Raw genomic sequence first — 23481 nt, forward strand, 5'->3', positions numbered from 1 at the left:
TCAGGTTTTCAGTTCCTAGACAAGTGAGGATGCTTCTGTGGTAAACAGTTCCAAATTCAAAGAGGGTGCTGAAAACTGGAAACTGTTGACCACTGCTGTAAAGAAAACTCTCACTGAGAAAAATCAAGAAAGTGCAGTCTCTTGCAACAAAAATGTTGTGTCACTAGATCACAAACTAGACTTCAAATCTAGTCAGGAAGAGTTTTTTTTTTCCTCTCTCATTTTTCCTCACAAACTACTTCCCACAGTCTAGGCATATCATGGTCTTCAAGAAAAAAAAAAAAAAAGAATAGAGAGTTCCAGTAAATGGCAAAGCTCAGTGTACCTATGCTACAAAGAGAACAAATTCTAAAAAAGCTTGATTTGGACAGCTTAGCTAGAAACATTTGGATGAAGTGGAAATAACATAGAAATGTAGTATATGTCAAACCTGTAAGAAAGGAGTGAGTGGCATCATTAATTCTTTTTATTTTCTTTCACTCATAAACAGTTTCAGCTTACTCACAAGTACTAAAACATTTGTAATCTAATCTTCCCTGTTCCAAGAGAGAAATCAGTTAACATCACATATTAAATTGCTATGGTCACTGCTCCTCCTTCTAGCAAGGCAAAGCCAAGTGTTCACACTGAGCGGGGGAAAAAGCAGTCAAAACTAAGGCAACAAAATCTACTAACTGAAGTAATACAGCTAGCAAGACCCTGATCAGAAACTATTTTCTGATCATGTTGAGAGGAGACGTTCAGATTACATTCAAGATTCAAATTCTGTGGATGGCACAGGCCCTCAGAAGCACCTCCCACTGGTCCTGCATTCCTAGGGGGCTTAAGCTATATGTTGTCTCCATATTTCTCTCAGGTAGATTGGTGTGAAACTAAAATGCAGAGTCTCTGAGATCAATTCCACATTATCCTTCTCTCATGCTTCAGTGAGCTGCAGTGGTCATGGCTCCTGGTGACATCTGTCCTGAAGAGCAGGACTGGGGCCTGGAGGTGGGTATGGACAGCACTGTGAGATGAACTTATCATATGTTTGCAGCTAACCTTGGGAAAAAAACAAACTGGAGAGAGAGAGACCTGATCAAACCTGTGGGCAATAGCAACAAAATGTTTTACAGAGATTTGCAAGGACCAGAAGAGACAAATCTTGCTTAAACCCTGGTAACTGGCACATGATTTTCTTGCTACAGCAGACTTTGTCAGCTGTTTTATGGTCTTCCATTCCAGGTACTCTGCACACAAGAACAAGAAAGGCTGACTTGGAGCAATAGTAAAAAACTCTCTTTATATTATGGCTTGGGAAAAAAAAAGGCATAATACACTGCACGATATAAAGTGGAAATCTGAAGAATTTCTTTTTAAATACTTACATTTCCCATCTCCTTAAATACTTCAGCAAGGCCTGAATTTTGAACTTTTCTCCAGAACACTCAGCCTTTCACCATCAATATAACTAAAGCTTATGTTTTGGAGACTATAATAGTAGATGATGTACCTATTCTCTGTCTCAGAAATGCCCAAGATGCTCTTAATTGAACAAAAAAGTGACTAAAGCATTCAGCAAAGTTTCTTGATGTTTCTAACTTGCTACAGGAAAGGTTCTTACATGGATTAAATAACTGTCTGTATAGAAATACTAGGAGAGAGAATAAATCTGTCAGTATATAGATCCCTTTTACATCATATGTGACTATTCCTTATACACCTGGGAAAAAGGCCCCAAAACCTGAAGAGCTGAACTTTATGGCAGCTCAGACAGGTATTCAAACTCCTTTCTATAAAATCTCCTCTGCCAGACACTGGTGGGGCAACAAAAATATCCTAGTGTCCTAGTTTCAGAAAAAATACATATTTTCCTACATTGTTTTTTGTCGTTTGTATTGAAGATATCAAATCACCAAAGGCTGCCATACCACAGTTATAGAACTTGTTTGCTGTTTAGCTATGGCTTCCCACTCTTTAAGTGCATGGAAGAGAAAGATGACTTTTTCTGGTAAAATACTGGAAGAGGATTTCTCTTTCTGGATTGCCAATCAATAGCAAAAGTGTGCAGTCAGCTTTAGCAGTCTCTGAAACAGTAAACAGCATTTTTTCATCATGTGTCCATAAACACTTTCCTGTTCACAGATATGAAATTAACATTTTCTACTGATATTAAAAGCCAACATATGAAAATCCAATTCAGGAATAAACCAGAAAAGTCTTGTACAATACTAGCACATAAAATATATTAACATTGTAATTTCAAATTCTATCATTTCCTGTAACAAGAAAATTATAAACAAACTTGCATTAAAAGCTCCTGTCAGAGAAGAATGCCAATTTTTGTCTCTAAACATTTGAACTTTGATTCTTGCCTACCTGTTTGTTTCAGATGTGTTGCTCAGGCATTCAACACTTTATGTGTTTACTCCATTACCTATCTGTTCAACCAAGATTACATACATCAATTGGAGTACAATAAATGGAGCGTGAAGACAGGCCACATTACTATGAAAATCCTCTCCTATAGGTAGTGAGCAAAGGAGAAAATCTCAGAGAGATGACAAACATAATTTACTCTGCATGTCCCATTCTGTCGAACAGGGTGATTCACTGTGTATCACTGATCCATAAGCTATGGCATAGGTGAATTCAGAAAGAAAGCATGTAAATCCAAGCGGGTGAACTACATGGTTTTAACAAGTTCACTTTGTTTTTCAGAGGTCACATGCTTCTTTTTCACTAAGAAGATAGCAATATTTCTCCATTTATTTATTAAAGGTAACATTAGAAATGGGTGTATCAAAGTAGAACACGATGGAAACAAAATCACAAAGGGCATGGTATATTTTGCAACTGAACTGTTCTCTCCCATTCAAAAAGCATTTGAAATCACTGGACAAAATCCAATGCCTTAGTCATGCTCAGAGGCAGCGGCCCAACACCTTGTGTGTATTGGCTAGTCAGCTTCTGGCTACTGAATTCAAATGTGGCTAAAATTGATGCTAATACATGAACCATCAAACAAAGGGAGAAGGATAGGTGGGAGAGATGGGGGAGAGGAGTAAAGAGATTTTTGTCCACAGCTGCTCCTTCAAAAGACAAACTCATCTAAAAAGTAAGACTGTCAGGTCTGTTTCTCATGGAACAAGTATTTCAACTGAGGAAGGACAAAAGGATAGCTTGATTGTAGGTATGCAACTGCAATGCAGCTGTATGCACATTGCTGCTAAGACTTTGAGAACACAAAGTATATCATGAGGCAAAATAGAAATATATGCCCAGCAGCTGCTCCATAACTCCTGCTCTAGATGGACAGTGAATTTGCTTAGAAAGACCCCATCGCACAGGCTTATTGCTATTATGTAGCTCCAGGTGTTTCAGTGTGATCCTCCATGAATACAGAGGAAGAGGTGTACTGCCTCGCATCAAGAACCCATTCAGTCCAACATCCTGTTTCCACCACAGGCCACAGGCAAACGTCAAAGGAAGAGGAAAAGCAAGGCAAATATATGATATCTTCTCTGCAACACTCCCACAGCTACCAACTGCTTTCAGCTCTGGGAATTTCCTGAGTGTGAGGGGGTGTTCATTCATTAACTCTCAACACAGTCCTCTTCCAAATACTTGGCCCATCTTCCCTGCACCCTCTAGAGAAACACCCTGTACTCAGTATGCCATTCAGAAAGGCACTGAAAGAAGAACCATCTCCACTTGTTTATTTAGTCTCAGGCTCCTGCTACTGCAAATCTGATGGTTTGTACTCAGAAAGTCAGCTGGCATCCACTGTCTACAAGTTACTTAGGATGTGACTGGCCTCATGCATCCTCCCTCTTTGGTGAAAACACCAAGCCTCAATTGTCCCTTTCAAGGGACAAAAAATCAGACAGCCGAGCATCCTTGTTATTCTTTTCTAGTTACAGCATTTTCTTTCTAAGAAGCAGGGAACAATGCTCATGGTGCAAATTCACCACAGATTTCTGGAGTGCCATAAATGTGCTCCCAGTTTTGTTCTCTGTACCTTTCCTTGAAACGTGCCTTGCTTTTTCCAAACATAAAGATGGCGTTCATGCAGGGCATACATACTTCAAGTCTCACTCCTAAGTGGCAGCAACTAATTCAGGTATTCCTACCTTTTAAGTAAAGTTATGACCAGTTATGACATCACCTTGCATATATCTACTCTGTATTTAATCTACTGTTTTACTGCCTCATCACCCACAGTTTGTTACAGATGACCCTCACTGCGCACTAACTTAAAAAGGTTTTTGTGTAGCCAGCAAACATTCTTGTCTTGCCGCTCACCGTTTCCTCCATGGGAGTGATGAATTGTGAAGTACTGCTCAGCTGCCTCCTTGTGCCCAACTCCTCACTGATGATCATCTCTGTGGCTATGAAATAATGCACATCTGTGCTTGACAATTAATGACAGACCTGCCTTCTAACACATGGCTACCAGCAGACAAGTAATATTTGGTATTAATTGGCATACAGAACCTGAAAAACTGTTTAAAACAGAGATACCATTATAATTATTATCTCATGTGCACGCACATGTGTTTAATACCAAGCACAAATATTATTGCATGACCAAAGCAATGCATATGAGATAGTTTGTAACTCCTTGCTAATATACAACTATTAGTTTTATTACCTTCTCTTGGCCATGAAAATTAGGCTCATTGTATCTGATTAATTCTGGTCAGAAGCAGAGCTGGGGAGAATATTCTGCTTTGATTGCCTTGTCAGACTGCCTCTGAGAAAAAGAAAAAAAAAGAAATCTCTAATACATGTTTCTAAAAGAGTTTTACTTAATAATTAACACTTGTATAGATAGTTGCGGCCCACAGCCAATTTTATTTGAATGCCTTGTCTCTGAATTTGCTTTTGTTTATGTATTCTGATTTCCTTTTAATCCTAATTCCAGTTTGGTTGCATAACAATAATGTCCTTTTGCCCTCAAAACCCTTACACAGGGTCTCAGACTTGGCTTTGCTTTAATGCAGTTCTGGTTTATGAATGATACAGAACTAACTATATGTTACCCCACAAGCACAACTCAGTTCACTCCTCCCTAAATGTCTGTTCCTACAAAACAAGGAAGAAGAGACACCAGAATAGCACAAGGAATCCAAACATAAGTGTGTTTGCTTTTCAAGCAAACATTTCCATTTCCAAGACATCTACTAAATACTTTTCTTCAATCCTTTTTTTATTTCACTTATTTCTACTGTGTTTATTAACCTGTTTGGAACTCCACTGTCAGTAAGTCAGTCCAAACAAGGGAGTAATGAGGTTGGAGAAACGTATGCTCATACTGTAAAATTGCATAAGCTGCTTCCTGTACACTGGGGTTACGATTCGCATTTTCATCTATTAAATACCTTGTGTTCTAGATCCTTCTCTCTGACTGTGAAACGTATTTGGACATCTCCACTGTGGCACTTTTCCAACTTTATACAAACACTGGAAAGCAATCTCGCTGAAAGCAGACGGTTTAGTATGACTTGGTTATTAATTTTTAAGGAAGAGGTTCTGTGATCTGCGACAAGAGAAGTATTTTAATTGACGGGAGGAGCTACCTACCACTCATGCAAGTATTAGAACCACTTAAAATGTCTTCATCTGCATTTCTGTACATATGTATATATATATATATAAATATATATATATAGAGAGAGATATATATAAAAATTTCCCAGAAGCAGGATGTTCTTTTCTCAGCGTTCACAGCACACTCTGCTGGCTGTTGTCGAAAGTTAATGCCAAGCGAGGACGACAAGCTAAAAAGAAATAAAATGTTTTAGGACACAGGAGAAACACGATCCATGCAGGTAATTACCGCGGGCATTTGAACGGAGAGGAACAAGGGACGTATTCTGTGATCAGCGAGGAAGGGCTGGCAGGAAACTAGTTTAGTTTCACGGAAGAGAGCGAGATTTCTTTTTCGGTTTTTTTTTTGGGGGGTGGGGGGGGGGTGTATGGTGGGGGGGAGGGAAGGAAGGCTTCTCCCCGTGCTGAGGTCATCCCGTTTCAGCATGGAGGCAGGGAGCACGCATCTGTGCCAGTGCCTCCATTTCCGTTCCTTCAAGGACAGGGCAGGCACTGCCTGACGGGCGGGCGAGGATCACTGGCTGCTCGGCATTAAGTGGCTTTTTATGAAAGTGGCTTAGAGCCACATTTGCATGACAAAGCCATTTGCGCGTCCCTCGTCAATAAGGGAGGCTGCAGCCTCCGTTTATCCTCCCTTGCGTGGAACACGCGAAATCATTACGGGCAGGACGGGGATTTTGTTAGGAAAGCGCTGGTTGCCCGTGCCGAGCGAGGCTGGGACCACGGCAGTGGGAGCACGTCGGGCTGTGCACAGCAGGAGCAGGGAGTGGGGAGAGTGCTCCAGCAGTTTTCAGGGCAGAAAACGTGGCCGGGGCCGTTTCCGGCCGAGAACCAGCCTCGCGTAGGGCTGTGGCGGGGCCGGGCCGGGCGGACAAAAGGGGCATTGCTGGGTGACGCTGCTGAGGAATTCCTGCCGGGCGGGGCGGGATTTATGGCTTTTTTTTTCCACGGGGCCGCTCGGGCCCGAGGCGGGGGACGGTGCGGAAAGCGCAGGGTCATCATCGGCTCCCCTCCCCCCGCCCGTCTCCCCCCCCCCCCCCTCCGCCTGGGTCCCGCGGTCCCGGTCCCGATCCCGGCACAGCCGCCCCCCACGGCCGATACCGGCCCCCACCCCGGCCCGCGCGCGCCCCCCGCCCCCCACCCCCGCGCGCCACGCGGGCCGCGGGCCCCGCCCCGCCGCCTGGCCGCGCGCGCCCCCCTTCCCCTCCCCCCTCACGCGCCCTCCCGGCGCGCCCCGCGCGGCGGCGGCGGGGCGGGGCCCCCGCCCTGGCGGCTCGCGAGGAGGGGCGGGGCGGCGGCTGCGCGCCTGCGCGGGCGGCCTCGCCCCTTCTGTGGCCACCCCCGCCCCCCGCCCTGCGCAGGCGCAGTGCGGCGGCGGCTCGGCGAGGGGAAGGGCGAGAGCGGCTGCCGGAGCGGGGGGGACCACGGGGCTCCGTCGCTCCTGCTGCCGCCATGGCGGGCGCGGCCCCGGCCCACGAGCAGGACCACGAGCAAGAGGCTTCGGCCGCGGCGGGCGAGCGGCTGCACCTCTCAGCGGCGGCGCTGGCGAAGATCGAGCGGAACCGGCAGCGGGCGCTGGCACTGCGGCAGGCGCGGCTGGCGGCCCGGCCCTACCCTGCCGCAGGTCGGATGGCGGCGGCGGCGGAACGGGCGAGTCCCCGCGCCCTTTTTTCTCTTTTTTAGGGGGGAGGTTTCGAGAGGGGAAAGGTGTGGGGAAAGGGGGGCGCCGCCGGGCGTGAGGCGGTGGGGGCGGCGGGGTGGGGGGGGGGGGGGTGCGGTAGGGTGGCTGGAACGGGGTGGGGGTTGGGGGGGAAGAATTCGCCACGGCGCGCGAGGGGCCCCCCCTCCCCCCACATGTGGGGGGAGGGGGGGGCTCTTGCACGCGCGCGCTCTCCGCGCGGCCCCCCGCCTCGCGCGCGCGGCGCGGTGGGGGCGGCCGCGCGCGCCCCCTGCCGGCGGCGGCGCTTTAACGCAGCGCCCGCCTCGTTTGTGCTCCCGCAGGCGGCGGCGAGCGGGCGCGGGCCCTCCCCAAGGTCGTGGACACGGGAGGGGGATTCTTCCTGGAGGAGGAGAACGAGGAGAAGGAAGAGCGCGGCGCCGGCGAGAAGATCGTGCACCCACCCGGTATTTAAGAAAAAAGCCTGTAGGGAGCGGCGGGGGTTTGGCGGGGAGGCGACGGGAGGAGGCGGCGCCGCGTGCGCGGGGCTGGCGGGGGAGGGCAGGAAGGCGCGGGGGCGACAGTGAGCCGGCTCCGGCCGCGCCAGCGGGGCGGGATGGATGGGCGCCTTTTTTTTTTTCCCGGGCTTTTTTTACTCTCCTTTCTTACCCTGTTTTTTCTTTCTTTTATCCTTTTTTTTTCTTTTTCTTTCTTTTTTTTTTTTTTCTTGCCACCCCTTTTCCTCCTTCACACGTTTTTCTGGATGTGCTCGATTAGTGGCGCGTCCAATTCTTTTCAGCATTAAATCGGCTATAGCAAATGCGCGGTAATTAAAAACGAAGAATTTTAAGCCGCGGAAGTGGGACACAGCCTGTGCCCTTGGGTATAGCACATTTTAATTTATTTTTTTCTCCCTCATAAATGCTATTTCCATTACTTCTTTCTGAGAATTTAAATTTTAAGATCTACATGAGGGTAAATTTGCGCGGCTTCGTCGGTTGTGGGAATTTTGGGATTTATGTGGTTTGTGCCAAGACCGGAGCGCTGCTGCAGTGCCAGCTTTTATCGTTATAAAACGTGCTGGCGCCAAGTTACTGATCGTTCGGTGGAGGATTTCAGCACATTGCCTTGCGATATTCTCCCCCCCAAAAAAAGCAAATGGAGAAGTAAGGGTCCCAAAATAGATCGACTTTCTTCTCTGGGATTGTCTTTGTCTTGCTTTGTTCTGCTTGAATCAGCTGCGGGGCTGTTGGTGCAGTGTATCTCTTTGTTAGAAATCAGCACCAGATTTCATTAACAGTGTAAACAATTAGCAGCCCTGCTTCTTTTGATGGGCTAATGTTTAACAATAAATTAAAGTAGATCTGGGATGCCCTTACACTGGGCGTATTTTTTGCTGTGTAATTCATAACGTCATTGTCTTAATAAAATGTCTTCGTGTTCGGGAGCACTGTCTTAAATGATGGAATGTGATGTAAGAGTATGAAATGACTGTGAAGTACTGAGCATCCGGCTGTCGCTAGTAGGACTGAATTTACATAAAATGTCGTCTTTGCTGGATCGGATCTGCTATAAATGCAAATGCAATTAAAATGTATGGTGCTGCATGTCAACCATTAATCTTCTGCTTCAGGTGTTCCTAAAATTCCACAGCACTGCCTCACTTCCAAATTTCAAAACTGTATAGAAATGTTAATTTTCTGATAGAATTCCAATGTTACTGTTAAAGGAATGTTACTTATAGCTGTTGTTCCCTGAATCGGTGTTTCTTGGTGTCCTATGGAACATAAAAGCAGATGGTGATGACGCTGGAGGTGATCCACCCGTTGAGGATGCGGCCAGAAGCAGTGGCTGGCGCTGAGATGAGTCTGGGCTTGGAGCAGTGCTGAGAGGGCTTGGGGAGAGGATTGTAGTGGAGCTCCATCCCCATTCCACTCCTAGCAGCTCTCTGGCCATCCACCTCCGTTTCTGCCAGCTGGAACGGACAAGAACCTTTGCCAACTGCCCCAGGCTTCCACTGAGCTCGTTTAGGGAGAGGCAGGTGTGGCTGAGCTAGGAAAAAAACTGGAGCAGAGCTGAGAGAACTATGATGCCAGCGCAGCTCCTGTAGTTTCCTGCTGTAGCCACCCTCTTCAAACTGAATCCCTTCTGTGCTTCCTCCTGTTTCTGCCCGTATGTCTTCTGTAAATCGGGGCATATTTTGGGAGGGTCAGAACAGAGGAAGTGGCAGGAGAGGATTTGAAACACTTTTTTGGGAGAAATGTGGAGAATTATTTTTAACAATGGCTAAGTTAAATGTCCATTTAAATGTTGAAGTTAAGTACTTAATGCTGAACTTAAGAAAACATTCCAACAGAGATGGAATTGTGCGGTAATGGGTTTTGAATTTGTACTGTATTCTGGAAAACTTCGATAGAGTGAAACTAGTTTGTAACATGCTTATGTGAATTCTAGTAAAATTACCTGTAATACCAATTCTAGATGCTTGTTTTTATCATTGTAGTCCCTTAAAAAAATATTTCTTTCCATTAGCACCCGTACTAGAATTTGATTATCTCATCTGTGGAGACTGTGGCAAAGAATTCATGGACTCCTACCTTATGCAGCACTTTGATTGGGCAACATGTGATAATTGCAGGTATTACAAATAATCAGGAGAGAGAAACATTATTTTACATAAAGATTGCTGGCTATAATTCAATGAGTTAGTAATTTAAAGAGACTGTCAGCAGAGAGACATATTTCAGTAACTTAAAAATGTAAATGAAAGTTGACTGATACCCTGTGTATTTTCCATTATGGAATTGAATCACAGATTGTCTCATAAGCCTGCCTTAGTATAGGGGACATCAGTGGATTTTCATACAACATTATGGAAATGGGATGTCATGAGAGCAGTTGGTGTGTTTGTCAGTGTGAAAATTTATGTCTGGCTGCAGACTAGAGCCATTTGAAAACGTGATGGAACACAAATATCTGCTATCTGAAGTGGATCAGGGATTAGAGTGTTTGCGGTCCCGGTGTTTTAACTCAAGTGAAGTTGGTACTTTGGTCAGCATGGGCGTGCTGGAAGCACAGCAGCCAAAGGGCAGAGCCCCAATGGGAGGTTACTGGTTGGCCTGCGAGGTAAGCAGGAGTTTGACCTTGAGAGGAGAGCAAGCTCTTATCTTTTAACACAGAAAACGCTCCAAAAGCCATCAAGATAACCAGGGCAATGAAACCGACTGCAGCAGCCGGCTGCCCATGTGTGTAAGAATGAATTGGGTGAATGAAAAAAAAAATGGCAGGAGTTTGCCTGGGAGCCTACCCATTTACTGCAGGGAGTGGTTAGGGGTGTGCACGTGGTGTAGACGATTTGCAGTCGTATTGTGGAGGTAAAGTTCTGTTTCAGAAGTTACAGTGGGTAGGAAAAAGAATTTAAGGACAGGACATATTGCCTGTGGAGTACTTTCCCTTGGGTCTAAGCTCCTGCAGCTGATTGCTGTAGTGTCCTTGGTGCATTACCTACAAGTGTGAACTTTGAATTCTAGTAAAGCTACATTTACAGCAGTACTTCCTTGATGACTGTTGTTAGCACATAGTGTTTGGCAGATTATTTGGCTCAAGCGGTTGAAGTTGTACTTCAGTCAGGATTGCGTAAATGTAATTTTTTCCATTAACTCATAAATGCTGCTGTGGTTCCAGAGTTTCTCATTATCTGTCTGTTAAAGGCTACAGTCTTTTAAAAGTCTTTATTTTATGGTTCCTCTGCCTATTGTCTTGCATTATAGAAAGAAGTGCTCTGTGTTGCTAATCAGTTTCTGAGATCTAGAAGCATATGGAGTGTGTATATTCTCAGGTGATCTGACCTGTCTCACATTACACATTCTTTCTGTCTTGACCATGTGAGGCTTATACTTCTGTGCTCTTGGATTGCATCTGGGTTAGGTGAATACCTGAAATTATTAATATTCATTTTAAGTTTCAGTTATTCCCTCTTGTAAGAAAATAGAAGAAAAGTCTTTCTAGAAGAGCAGGCTTCTCAGCCTTTGTTTGCTGAAATGGGGGGAATTTTTAAACACTTAATTTCAGTAAATCTAGTCTGGAGTCTAGCTAGGTTGTTGGAATCCAAAGTTATTTGCATGCATAAAAAGCTGAGAGGATTAGGGCTACCTGTATTTCAGGAATGTTAGAAGGGATAGGGACTGAGATGTTAATAACCTGTGGTTTTAGGGTGCAGCTTTCTCATCATTATTTTACATCTTGCAGAGATGTTGAAGATAAACATAAGCTTATAACAAGGACAGAAGCAAAAGAAGAGTATCTCCTTAAAGACTGTGACTTAGACAAGAGGGAACCAGTGCTCAGATTCATTGTGAAGAAAAACCCTCATAATTCACGATGGGGTGAAATGAAGCTTTATTTAAAACTACAGGTATAGAAACTTAATGTGTTTCAGACCTTTTTTTACATTTGTACAGCTTTGGTTGTCACTTGGTATCTGAATGGTGTTGTCAAAGCTAAGTGTGTTATGTATAGCTTGTTACAGTTTGGTGTATAATGGTTGTGGTCTAAGTTGTGAAATTGTCTGGTTTTGAGAGCACTTTAAAGATGTTCATTGAGCAGAGCTTCAGTGGGTTGCACAATTACAAGTCACAAAGCACATGGCCCTTCAGTTTTACTCTGAAGTGCATGGGGCAGCTGCAGCTGTGTGTGGCCCTTTGTAGCTGTGTTCACAGCTTTTGCCCACAAAGGCAGCAGGAAAGGCAAGTGGATTTCCCAGGGCTCTTGTCATTTTTTTGTTTGGTACGTCGTAAGAATCATACTGCTTTAGCAAAATAGGGGCAGAATTAGAGCTGGGTTTAAGTTTTCCTAAGTTACATGTAGCTGATACTAAGTGATGAGGCAGTGTTGCCATTGCGGAAGGAGTGCAGTCTTTTATGAGTCAGGAGCAGAGACAGGTGGGATGCAGAGCAGAGGAAGATTGGTTGGTTTATGAATGTGTAGGGTAAAATTAATTTTGTAAGTTAGAATAGTTTACTTTTATCGTTTCAGGGAAAAAAAAAGGCATTTATGTCCATCCTGTAGGTAATTAAGCGTTCACTTGAAGTCTGGGGTAGTGAAGAAGCGTTGCAAGAAGCAAAGGAGCTACGCCGTGATAGCAGAGAGAAGATGAAACAGAAGAAGTTTGACAAGAAAGTTAAAGGTAACACATGTTAAAATTACATACTTCAGTACCTGAAGGGAAGTACAGTTCTGTTTAAACCTGTGTCTGCATTAGATTGAATTAGTGAGAAGATACTCAGTGTGGTAAAATGGAAGTTTTCAAGATTAGGGGGTGAACCTGGAGCAGTCTGGTGTGACCTCATAGCTGACTGTGTTGGGCAGTGTTGCACTGCAAGACTTGTGGTCCCTTTTGCCTTGAATTCCTCTGTTGTCCTGTGGACATGATGTGACAAATCAATTACAATGGTGCATTATAGTGTTTTTCAAGTTTTTGGGTATGACCCAGAATGTGCCATGGATTGCTCCTGATGCTTTTGACTTGTGGAAGACAAGGATTTTTGTGCCAGTGGATTCTGTAATTCTGTGGTAGTCTTCAGGTGGAGTGATTGTAGTGAAAACGGGTTTTCCTTTTGTTCACAGTATTCCTAGCTGCTGTCTTTATTGCACATTACCCTTTGGGTTTTTTCCCTGATAAATTAATATTTAGAAGAGTATTTGATGGGTGGAACCTTTTGTACCACCTATAGCATGCATGCTTTGCTTTGGGGTGGCATTTACAAAGGCAAAGAAAGCTCAAGCTGGCTGTACTGGTGTTGTCTGAAGGAGGCACAACTTGAGACTGCACAAATAACCCCTGTCTGGGCCATTGATGTTGTGCACACAGAAGGACTGGCAGCAGACGGTAGCCAAGATGCCAGAGTTCAGTGCAAGTACAGGCCTTAACGTGACAAAGTTTGCAGCCTGAATGGTTTGGCTCAAAATGTGACCACATTTCGCTGTTCAGTATTCTTGCCACCCGCTTGGAGCATCCGGATAATATCTTGGGCCCTGCTGCCAGCTTGCGCGCTCTAGAGAACCCGCGGATTTCACTGCGGATGCTGCAGAGGCAACTCATATTATTGGGCATAAAGCTTAGAGAATGCCAAGTCATTTGGGAGGCTTACTGTGACCTGAATGAAAATGACTCTTTCTTGGTCATGTAAAATAAATGAGGTGTTCTATAAAAACTTTTCCTTTGCATTCCACCGACCCCTTTTGGATACCTTTGAATGGCTTTGTGTAAAAAGGCAGCAAGAAACTTGTCCTTAGTGCAGATGGAAGATCTTTGCCTATGAGAATCCATGACAGTGTAGTTCTTGGCCTTTAAAAATACGCAAACAAGGTGAGGATTGCAAGTCAAGTCGCAGCTTGTTCTTGCAAGAGCAGATTCTTTCCCAGACTTTGTGAAAGACAGGCAGCAAGCATATTGCCATCTGTAGGCCTCGAGAAGCTAGTTAGCTTGAGTTTTATTAAACATTATTTAACATGTATTAAAATGTTAAAATTTTCTTGTATTTCTTACCAGAACTGCGCCGTGCTGTGAGGAGTAGTTTGTGGAAGAAACAAGCTAGTATCCATGAACATGAATATGGACCAGAAGAAAACATTGATGAAGATATATTTAAAAAGACATGCACTATTTGTGGCCATGAAATAACTTACGAGAAGATGTAGTGTTAACCTATTTTTTTAAATTTTACTTTGTTTTTAATGGTATTTTGTATTTAAATCAAATAAATGCTAATTATGAACAAGATGTTGCCAGATTCTATGGAGAGTTATATTTTTCAGTTGCTAGAAGCTCTGTGAAGAAAATTAGGCTTTGGCTTCTAAGGTAGAGCATGGCACATTTGCCATAGTTCAAGGATTGCTATCTTCTTGGTCAGGAGATAAGTTTGTATCATTGTACATGATGCACTGATGAAATGGAGGTGAACTTCCCACTGCTTTTCTGCTTCCATCAGGAGGAAGTTTCTCCTGACTGTTGTTGGTTTTCAGTTACTGGTCATGGGCTGGCAGAGGGTGGGCAGCAAGCTGATTGAGCTGCACTTCTGGTGGTGGGAGACCATATAATGAGGCAGGTTCTTCTTTGGCTTGGATATACAACTCTATATAAGAATTCTCTCTTAAAAGGAAAGCTGCCTGCTTCCTTGGGAGGTTCTGACATATCTCTACTACCTATCATTGCAGGTTAGAATCCTTACCTATATTCTCTATGTCTTTTTTATCCTTTTCCCAACTTTTGAAGCAGAGGCCAAGGCAGGGGTCAAGACCTGTCCTTGGGGCAAGAGGGAAGTAGCATTCCATGGTAGAAGTCTTTAAATGGATCTGAGTGATGTTTGCTTTCAGTAGACTGAATTTACTTCCAAGTCTAAATTTTGAATTCTCATTCTTGCAGCTGTTGGGGAGTGTATATGGAAATTGCTGAAGTGAAGGAATGTTCTAGGGTTCTGGCTGTACATTTATTCACCAGTGTAAATATGGCAGATTTCAGGGAAGTCTCTGGAGAATTCCGTTGTGAGCCTTGGCCACTGTGGCTGTGCAGAATGGAAATTTTCAGGAGGAAAACTATGGCATATTTGCCATCAGAGAAGCGTGGTGGGATGACTCTGTAACTGGAGTGCTGCAGTGATGGTTAGAAGCTCCTCAGAAGGGACAGGCGGGCAAGCAGAGGCAGTGGGGTGGCTCTGTGTATTCGGGAGGGTTTTGACTGTACAGAGCTCAAGGGCAGTGAAGATAAGGTTGGGTGCCTGTGGGTGAGGATCAGGGAAAGGCCAACAAGACAGACATCCCAGGGGGAGTCTGTTACAGACCACCCAGACAGGATAAAGGGGCAGATGAAATGTTCTATTAGAGGCTGTCTGGTGTTTCACAATCACCCGCCCTTGTTCTTGCGGGAGACTAATTTGTGAGATGTCTGCTGAAAACATCAGCAGGGGAGAGGTGGCAGTCTAGGAGGTTCCTGGAGTGTGTGGAAGACAAAGGACAGTTGGCAAGTGAGCTGTCCTGGTTGTGGCCAGGGCAGTTATTTCTTGCAGTAGCCAGGAGAGGCACAACCCAGACCCAGAAGTCACCCTGTATCACCTCACACCGTACACACAGGGTCCGTGGGCAGAAGGGGGTCCTTTCCAGTCAGGGTAACATCGGGTTTCACACGGTTTGTGTGTGAATTGATCATTGATCTTGCACACCATATTAATATTAATATTAATATTGATACTGTTTGTTTCTTACCGCATTGCTCTTTCCAGGAAATTGTTCTTATCTGAACGTTTGATCTTTACGTTTTGTGCCTCTGTTTCTCATTGACTTCCTACTGGAGGGAGTGAGCAAGTTGTGCATGACTCGGAGTGTTTCAGTAGAAATGCTGAATTGGGGAGCACCATTCCTAAACTACAGCATGAGCGTATGAGGGGCAGTGGCCTACTAGATCTGCTATTCATGTACAGAGAAGGGCAGGTGAGGGATGTGGTGGTTGGAGGCCGTCTTGGGCACAGTGACCAATGAAATGATAGAGTTTTCAACCCTTGATGAGTGAGGAACGGGGTCAACGAAACCTCTGCCTTGGGTTTCTGGAGGGTGGACCTTGGCCTATTCAGGATACTGGTTCAGAGTCCCTTGAGAAACAGTCCTTAATAACAAAGGGGTCCCATGAAGACTGGTCATGTTTTAAAGAGGAAATCTTGAAAGGTGGAGGAGCAGACTGTCCCTAGTGCCAAATGATGAGTCATCATGGAATACCAGCCTGGTCTTCCTGTACATCCTGGCTGAACAGGATGCTTCTGCTGTAACTCAGGGAAAAGAGGTTATGACTTTGAAATAAGGGGCAGACAACTCAAGAAGAGTACAAGGAAAATGGTAGGTGATGCAAACAGAAAATTAGATCAAAGCTCAGCTGGAACTCAGGCTGGCCACCACTGTGAAATACAAGGAAAATCTCCAGTAGTTACTGTACATATGTGGGAACACTGTCATTAAGGATGAGGAAAAGATTGAGGTATTTGGGGGTCTTTGCCTCAGTCTTTAACTTGAAAGATCAATTATCCTTGGGGCAACCAGCCCCTGAGCTGGTACACAGGGACAGGGAGCAGCACTGACCTCCTGTAATCCAGGAGGAAGTAGAGATCTGCTGAGCCACCAGACCCAAGTCCATGGGACCAGATGGGATTCACCCAGGGACACCAAGGGATCTGGCAGGAGAGCTCACTAAGCTGCTCTGCATCATTTATCATCAGTCCTGGATAACCAGACAGGTCTGGGATGACTGGGTTGGCCAGTGTGATGCCCATCTTACAAGGAGGTCTGGAAGGAGGACTTGGGAACTACAGGCTTATCGGTTTTGGTACTGGGATGGAATAGATCATCCTGAGTGTGATCACAGCATATGCAGGAAAACCAGGTGGTTGGACCCAGCCAACAGTTTTGGGAAAGGCTGGTCCTGCCTGACCAACCTCATCTCCTTTTATAACCAGGTGACCTCCCCAGGGGATGAGTGAAAAGTTGTCTACCTGGACTTCAGCAAGGCCTTTGACACTGTGGCCCAGCATTCTCCTGGAAAAGCTGGCAGCCCATGGCTTGGACAGGAGCACTCTCTTCTGGGTTAGGAACTGGCTGCACAGCCAGGCCCAGAGAGTGGAGGGGAATGGTGCTGCATCCAGACGAGGGCTGGGCACCACTGGAGTCCCCTGGGGATCAGTGCTGGGGGGAATTGTTCAGAATCTTTATTGATGATCTATATGAGATCGACTGTACTCAGCATAATTCACTGGTGACAGCAAGCTGTGTGGGAGTGCTGCTCTGCTGGAAGGCAGGAAGGCTCTGCAGAGGGATCTGGACAGGCTGGATCAATGGGCCAAGGCCAAAGGTGTGAGGTTCAATAAGGCCAAGTGTCAGGTCCTGCCTTTGGGTAACAACAAGCCTGTGCAGGCTGGGACAGGGTGGCTGGAAAGAGGCCAGTAGAAAAGAGCCTACGAGTGCTGGCCAGCATCTGGCTGGGACTGTGCCCATGTGTCCAAGAAGGCCAATGGCATCCTGGCCTGTGTCAGCAATAGTGTGACCAGCTTGGCACTGGTGAGGCCACACCTCGAGATCTATGTCCTGTACAGAGCCCCTCAGTTCAGGAAGAACATTGAGGCGGATGGAGTGTGCCCAGAGACGATTGATAGAGCTGGTGAAGATCCCAGGAGCAGCTGAGGGAACAGGGCTCATTCAGCCTGGAGAAAAGGAGGCTCGGGGTGACCTTACACTCTCTGCAACTCCCTGAAAGGAGGGTGTAGCCAGGTGGGGGTTAGTCTCTCCTCCCAGGAAGCCAGCAACAGGACAAGAGGACAAGTGGCCTCAAGCTGCACCAGAGATTTAGGTCAGACATCAGGAAGATTTCTTTGTAGAAATGCTAAGTGGACATTGGATTGAGCTGCCCAGGGAGGTGGTGGAGTCACCACGCCTGGAAGTGTTCAAGGAAAGACTGGACACAGCCATACCATGGTCTAGCTGACATAGTGATGTTCAGTCATTGGCTGGATTTGATGACCCCAGAGGTCTTTTCCAACCTAAGTGATTCTGTGACTTTTTCAGAGGAGACAAGGTGCCTGGGAAGGGCAGATGATCCTTCCAGCAATAGGTCTTCACTTTTCCAATGTTCTCCTCTGCAGCTATGCAGCAACCAGCCTGCCTGCCCACCAAGCAGAGGATCTCTTGCAAGACCTAAGAAAGCAGCAGGGGGCTTTTCAGAGGGAGGCAGGTCCCAGCAGGGCGTTTAGAGGTAGTCCTCCCTGTCATGTTTTCACAACCATGTGTTACCTTGGATTCCTAAACTCCTCTCCAGGGCAGATGGCGGTGGCCACTGACTACTGCCCTTCTGTGGGCATGCTGCAGCATCCACCCCACCGCACAGCAAGCACCACCAGCCCACAACACCCTCCCGACCTCCTGCAGCAGCACCTCCCCTTCCCAGAGGACAAGAGGTGGCAAGGGAGAGGGAGAATTTCTACATCAGCACCTCCTTGCACCTAGCAGCACATACACTTGCCTCACACGGCTGCAGGTGGGGGAGCGTGTTAGACCAGCTGTAGTGCAAGGAGGTGCAGCCTTGTGTGCTAAGTCAGGGTACCAGCACAAGTGCTGGGAAACAAAACTTCACAGCCCTCTGCATTAAACATCAGCATAACCCAGCATGACTACTTTGCTTCAGTGTCCCCCAAAGAGATTGGACAAACACTCTCAGCAGCAACCTGCTTCACCTTCATTTATTTGTATCTTTACGTGTGCATTTTTTTCCAACCATACCACATTTCTACAGCATCTTTACACTATCCATCACTTCATATTTCAGCAGTTCCAGTTAGCCGTTGGTATCACTACATAAGCGTTTCACTCTTTCCTACAGATCCTATTTCCCAGTCAAGTCAGGTGTACACCATTAGACCTAAAATAAGGTGAAGGTGTCCAACAGACTCAAGAAATGCAGTCAAAGCCCATGCTCGAAGCTTGGCATGATTGGAAGTTAAAATCAATTTTGAAAGACATTGCTATTTGGTTTAAAAACACAGGATTACACTCAAGCATTTGCAGCTGTATCCCCAGCATCAATATTTGTCAAGGCTCAAAGAAAGTTACAGGTTTGCAAGTTCTAACTGCATTACCAGTTTTACGGAAGTCACATTTATAATCAGAACCCTCACCATTAGTTAATATCAGAACTGTTACTGACCCAAGCCAGTGAAAAAACTATTAAACTCCAATTAAAACCTTTAAAGTATTAAATGTTTCCTAAAAATAAAAAAACAAGAAACCCTATCTGATTACTCAAGAACATTAACAGAGAAAGTTCTGAAGCGTAAGTCCGTGCATGACTGACAAAATCCTTGCATAAAGCAAATTTACAACAAATAACAATACACCCTGAAAGAATAAGGGAAGAGGAAGATCAGTCAGTCAGAAAGGGCAAGCAGAAAAAGCAGAACAGATCTAAGTCTATGAAGATATATTGGATTGCTACAGGCCACACACAATATTAGATGAACAGTCAAAGCAAAATGTTCAATTTTTTACCCTCCTTGCTTAGTCAGGAGGTCAATGTACATATGAAATGCATTTCTAGGTATAATACCTGAAAAAATAATTTGTACAGGAACAAAATTACTCAAAGCACGTAATTTCCTAAGCTAAAACTAAATAGCACTGGGTATGAAATTCTTTAAAACATTCACCTGCAAAATGAAGAGACCATAAACAGCTTGGAAGCCCTCTGCATGCTGACGGACCTGAGCACCTAAGGCAGCATCTTTGTCGTTCACTGCTGCTCACTGTGGTACAGAACACTCTGGTTTGGCTCTTATGTACCTCATATTACTGGCTTAACTCAAAACTAAGCCTACTCTATTTTCAGTTGTGTTCTCCCAGTCTAAGCCTCCTGTAATGTATCACTTAATTCAGCTTTAAAACACTTCATGAAGACACGGGAGCAACATGCTGCTGTCACATTTTAAAGTGAGGGAAGCATAGCAGATGCAGCAGTTGTTGCCAAGCCAGATGAGGTGAGAGCACTTGGTTCATCCACTGTCACTAAACAGGAAGATTTCTGACATCCTGCAGGCCTGCAGGTCCAGCCTAGTGCAAATGTGACAGTCCAATGAGTCACAGGCTGAAAGAAAAAAAAAGCTCAGCACTGTCCTGTCCCCTTCCTGGCATCTGGGGCTGGAGCTCCCAACATCCAGGTAAGGCTTGCAGCATGGAAGTCAAAAGTTTGTTCCACTCCAACTCCTGCTTACTGTCTCTATTTATCAGTGAAGACTGCTACCAAGAGCAGTTCATAATTTCTTGACCGCAATGCAAAAAGAATTGCATTTTTCAGAAGTGGTCCATGAAGCTTCTCTACTGACTGTTTATAGATACTGTAATTTAAAGACACTAGACAACACATTTTAAAAACATATTTCAATTGTATTACATGTTCTTTTAAATTCTGAGAATCTATCTGGCTTGGTAATTAAACAAATTTGTATGCTCTATGCTACTTTGAAAACGTGTTTCACATGCCCAAAGTTAAGACAGTTTTCCTATGTCATATACTAGAGAACTTACCACACTGCTCACTGAGAAGGTGCATCCCCTTTCATACTCACAAAACACTACATATTCCTCATTTCTGCAATTAATTTGATTTTAGGGACAAGCAGAGGTAACCAATTGCTTGGGGTTGGCTTTTTTTTTGTTGTTGTGAGGTTAGGAATTTTTCTGGGGGAAGGAGTGTGCCTGATTTTTATTTTTATATAGGCAAGAGGGGAGAAATAAAATTATTATAATGAAGCGAAGAGTCAAACTAAATTAAAAGACAACAAAAAAATTAATACTTTACTTCACAAATATCCCCTATTAGTCATATCTTTTAAGGCTTATGATGCTTACACAGTTTGTGTTTTTTTGTTTTGTTTTTTTTTTTTAGAACACTCTATTGTTTTACATAGGAGCACATGAAAGCCAGTTTTAGTCAAAAAAATTCTTCCATCCCCATATTAAGTTTTGCCATTAAAAAAAAATTAAATTCAGTAAAGTCCTGCAGACAAGACTCCGTCCAAGAATGATCCCTCAGGCCTGCAGAGCACAGAACTGCTGAAACACAGCCAGAATGTGGTGGTCCAGTTCAGCTGTAAACAGGAGGTTCTCTAGTGTCACCATGTACTGCTGGATTATCTGGTGGTGCTGGAAGATAAAAAAACAAAAGCAAACCACATATGTTTACTGTTTTTATATTTATATCAGAATAGGCAGAGAAGTCAAGATATGTAAGAACCACAAATATTCTTATCTAAATTGTTTAGCACATCTAATTTCCACAAAGTAGCAGCCATGGATAAGAAAAGCATAACAAGCAGAGGCAGTGCTGACTGCAAGAACGAAGCCAGTGTTGAAATCCTGCCTTGTGCTCCCTGTAACTCCTCACTCACGGATCCTGAATTGTGTGCAGGACGCAATGCAACTTCAGGTATCTTAGGAGAAGCATGGTATTTCCTTTCCTCTGAAGATAAAAACGGTTCATCCCAAGGGAGAATTACACCACCCCTACCATTCTTCAACACATCTTGTACTCACACAGGTGTAATTTCCCATAACCAACCACTTTCACCCAGCCACCAGTGCTTATTAGCTGTTTAATACAGAGCCAAATATTTAGAGTTCTGACCTGGCCCCACACCAGCCTCTGGGGAAAATGTGCTGCTGCCACCTACTGCTACTCTCATGGAGCGCTCAGCCCTCCATCAGCTGAGCTTTCCCAATTAAGCATGGTCCCACCAACACCCTTCCAAACTGAGAAATGAAACTTACCTGCAGGAAGATCTGCTGCAACCTCTCTATACAGCTCTTGTACCAAGGTGTAAATACATCAATTCCACCAGTCTCGCAGCGCACTAAGTGCTCCGTTAACAACATAATGAAACGCTGTAGTAGAGGGGAAAAAAACCCAAACTTACTCAGTCTCATCAAATTAAAGCAGGTAACCTCAGGTAAAAGGATCTGGGTGTCAGAAGCTCTGAACAGCACTGTGAGAATAATTATTCTGCTTCGGAAATACTGAATTTAGTATGACAATAAACCAGTTACCTTCTGGTTGTTCAGGAAATTGTGTGCTAGCAGAACTCCTCTGCTCCTAAGCACTTGAAACTCACCAGATCCTGCTCAGAACCAGTCTTTGTAGAGGGATGATCTGGATTGACTCTAACCCATGGTAAATTTATCAACCCCTTCCCATATTCTTATTCCAAGAAAATGCCCAAGATGGTAGTGATGCTGAAAGCTTATAAATCAAGTAACTTTGAAACCTAAACTAAGAAGACACTTTGACCATCATTACCTGGAATATAACAAGAAAGAGATTCTTCTGCTCACTCTGGGCTGACTCTACTTTTTCCTGCAAGCGCTCTATCTGCTCTTCCAGTGGTCCATCTTCCCGATCAGTACTCCGGTCGTCATCATCATCGTCATCATCACTGTCTCGCTGTAAATAACAACAACACAGGACTTAACCAGTAATTTGGCAAGGGCAAATGATGGATATGAATGGATACCACTTCCATGTGTGGAAAGGTCTGCAGAACAACTGTAGAGCAACACACAATTCCAGACAAAAATTTGGAAGGAAAAATGCTAATATGGCAAAGCCCTGAAAAAAAAGTTAATACCAAGATTTTGGAGAAACTAGAGCAAGCACAGAGATTTATCAGAATTAAGGGGTTTTCCTCCAGGAAGGTGCTGTGGCTGACAGGCCAGCTGAGGTGCCCCTACACCAGAGCAGCAAATGGGGAGTTGGAAGCTGCTGTGCTGCTTGACAGCTATAACCTTGCTGTCACACCTGAAACTCGGTGGCATGGATCCCATGACTGGAGGGTGACTGACAATGGCCACAGGATGTTCAGAAGGGACATGGGAAGAAAGAGACACAAAGGGATTGCTTTCTATATCAAGAGCTGGACTGAGCATGAAGAGTCTCCGAAGAACAGCCATAAGCAAGTGTAAAGCTGGTGGGTGATGACCCCAGACTGAGGTAACAAGGGGAGCCTTTTGATCGCTGTCTATGACCAGCTCCTGATCAAGGAGAGACCACTGACAAAGCCTTCTTGTTCCAGCTACAGAAGGCATCGTGCTCACAGGCTCCTGGGGGACTTCAACCACCCCTGCACAGGCTGGAAAAGTAGCTGTAGGCAATCCTAGAGATTCCTGGAATGCATGGAGGATAAATTCCTGACCCAGGAAATAGCCCTACAATGGGAGGTATCACTGGATCTGTTGGTCACCATCACAAGGGGGCTACGGCGGGACATCAAGATAGGAGGCAGTGCCCATGCCTTGGTGGAATTCACAGTCCTGAGGGATATGTGTCAGGAAAGGAGTCAAGAGAGGCCCCTGAACTTTAGGAAAGCAGACTTTCAGCTTTTCAGGGACACAGTCAATGAGACTGCCTGGGAGACTGCCCTCAGGGACAAAGGAGAGGAACAGAGCTGGCAAATCTCCACAAGAAAGCAAGAGCTTGCCATCCCCTGGAGCAAGAAATCAGACGAGGAAGGCAGGAGCCTGACATGGCTGAGCAGGGAACTGCTGGTCAAACTAAAAAGAAAGAAGCAAATGCAGAAACAGTGGAAACAAGGGCATACAACCTGGGAAGAGCAGAGACAGAGTTGGGTTGGGTAGGGATAGGGTGGGGAAGGCCAAGG

At 45.1% G+C, this 23481-nt stretch overlaps 2 protein-coding genes and 1 long non-coding RNA gene across 3 annotated transcripts in view; 1 reads left to right on the top strand and 2 right to left on the bottom strand.

Moving 5' to 3' along the window:
• Positions 1-5845, bottom strand: part of LOC106628537 (uncharacterized) — a 28767-nt gene extending 22922 nt beyond the window's left edge. Inside the window, exons 1-3 of the long non-coding RNA XR_001331953.2 lie at positions 5566-5845; positions 5364-5461; positions 4634-4735 (exon numbers count right to left, since the gene is read on the bottom strand). This is a non-coding gene — a long non-coding RNA (uncharacterized LOC106628537). The remainder of the gene's footprint in view (positions 1-4633; positions 4736-5363; positions 5462-5565) is intronic.
• Positions 5846-6971: 1126 nt separating this feature from the next.
• On the top strand, positions 6972-14030 carry XPA (XPA, DNA damage recognition and repair factor). Its single transcript, XM_014258734.2, has 6 exons — positions 6972-7216; positions 7594-7716; positions 9782-9887; positions 11498-11663; positions 12317-12434; positions 13800-14030. Exons 1-6 carry the CDS (start codon positions 7045-7047, stop codon positions 13946-13948), a joined length of 834 nt encoding a protein of 277 aa, XP_014114209.1. The 5' UTR covers positions 6972-7044; the 3' UTR covers positions 13949-14030.
• Positions 14031-18493: 4463 nt separating this feature from the next.
• NCBP1 (nuclear cap binding protein subunit 1) overlaps positions 18494-23481 on the bottom strand; it is a 29881-nt gene continuing 24893 nt past the window's right edge. The window contains exons 21-23 of the mRNA XM_005529960.3: positions 22125-22268; positions 21599-21712; positions 18494-20974 (exon numbers count right to left, since the gene is read on the bottom strand). Of these exons, the coding sequence (XP_005530017.1) occupies positions 20861-20974; positions 21599-21712; positions 22125-22268 (372 nt within the window). The 3' untranslated portion in view covers positions 18494-20860. The remainder of the gene's footprint in view (positions 20975-21598; positions 21713-22124; positions 22269-23481) is intronic.

Source organism: Pseudopodoces humilis, chromosome 4 (assembly GCF_049639895.1).
Source record: "Pseudopodoces humilis isolate 2021_Gansu_Grassland_sample_001 chromosome 4, ASM4963989v1, whole genome shotgun sequence".
Lineage (NCBI taxonomy): Eukaryota > Metazoa > Chordata > Aves > Passeriformes > Paridae > Pseudopodoces > Pseudopodoces humilis.

Bases quoted from the DNA above. Each gene is read 5' to 3' on its own strand.
- XPA (XM_014258734.2), top strand. From the start codon at position 7,045: ATGGCGGGCGCGGCCCCGGCCCACGAGCAGGACCACGAGCAAGAGGCT. The intron at 9,888-11,497 runs GTATTACAAATA...TACATCTTGCAG, and splicing joins GCAACATGTGATAATTGCAG to AGATGTTGAAGATAAACATA. The intron at 11,664-12,316 runs GTATAGAAACTT...TCCATCCTGTAG, and splicing joins AGCTTTATTTAAAACTACAG to GTAATTAAGCGTTCACTTGA.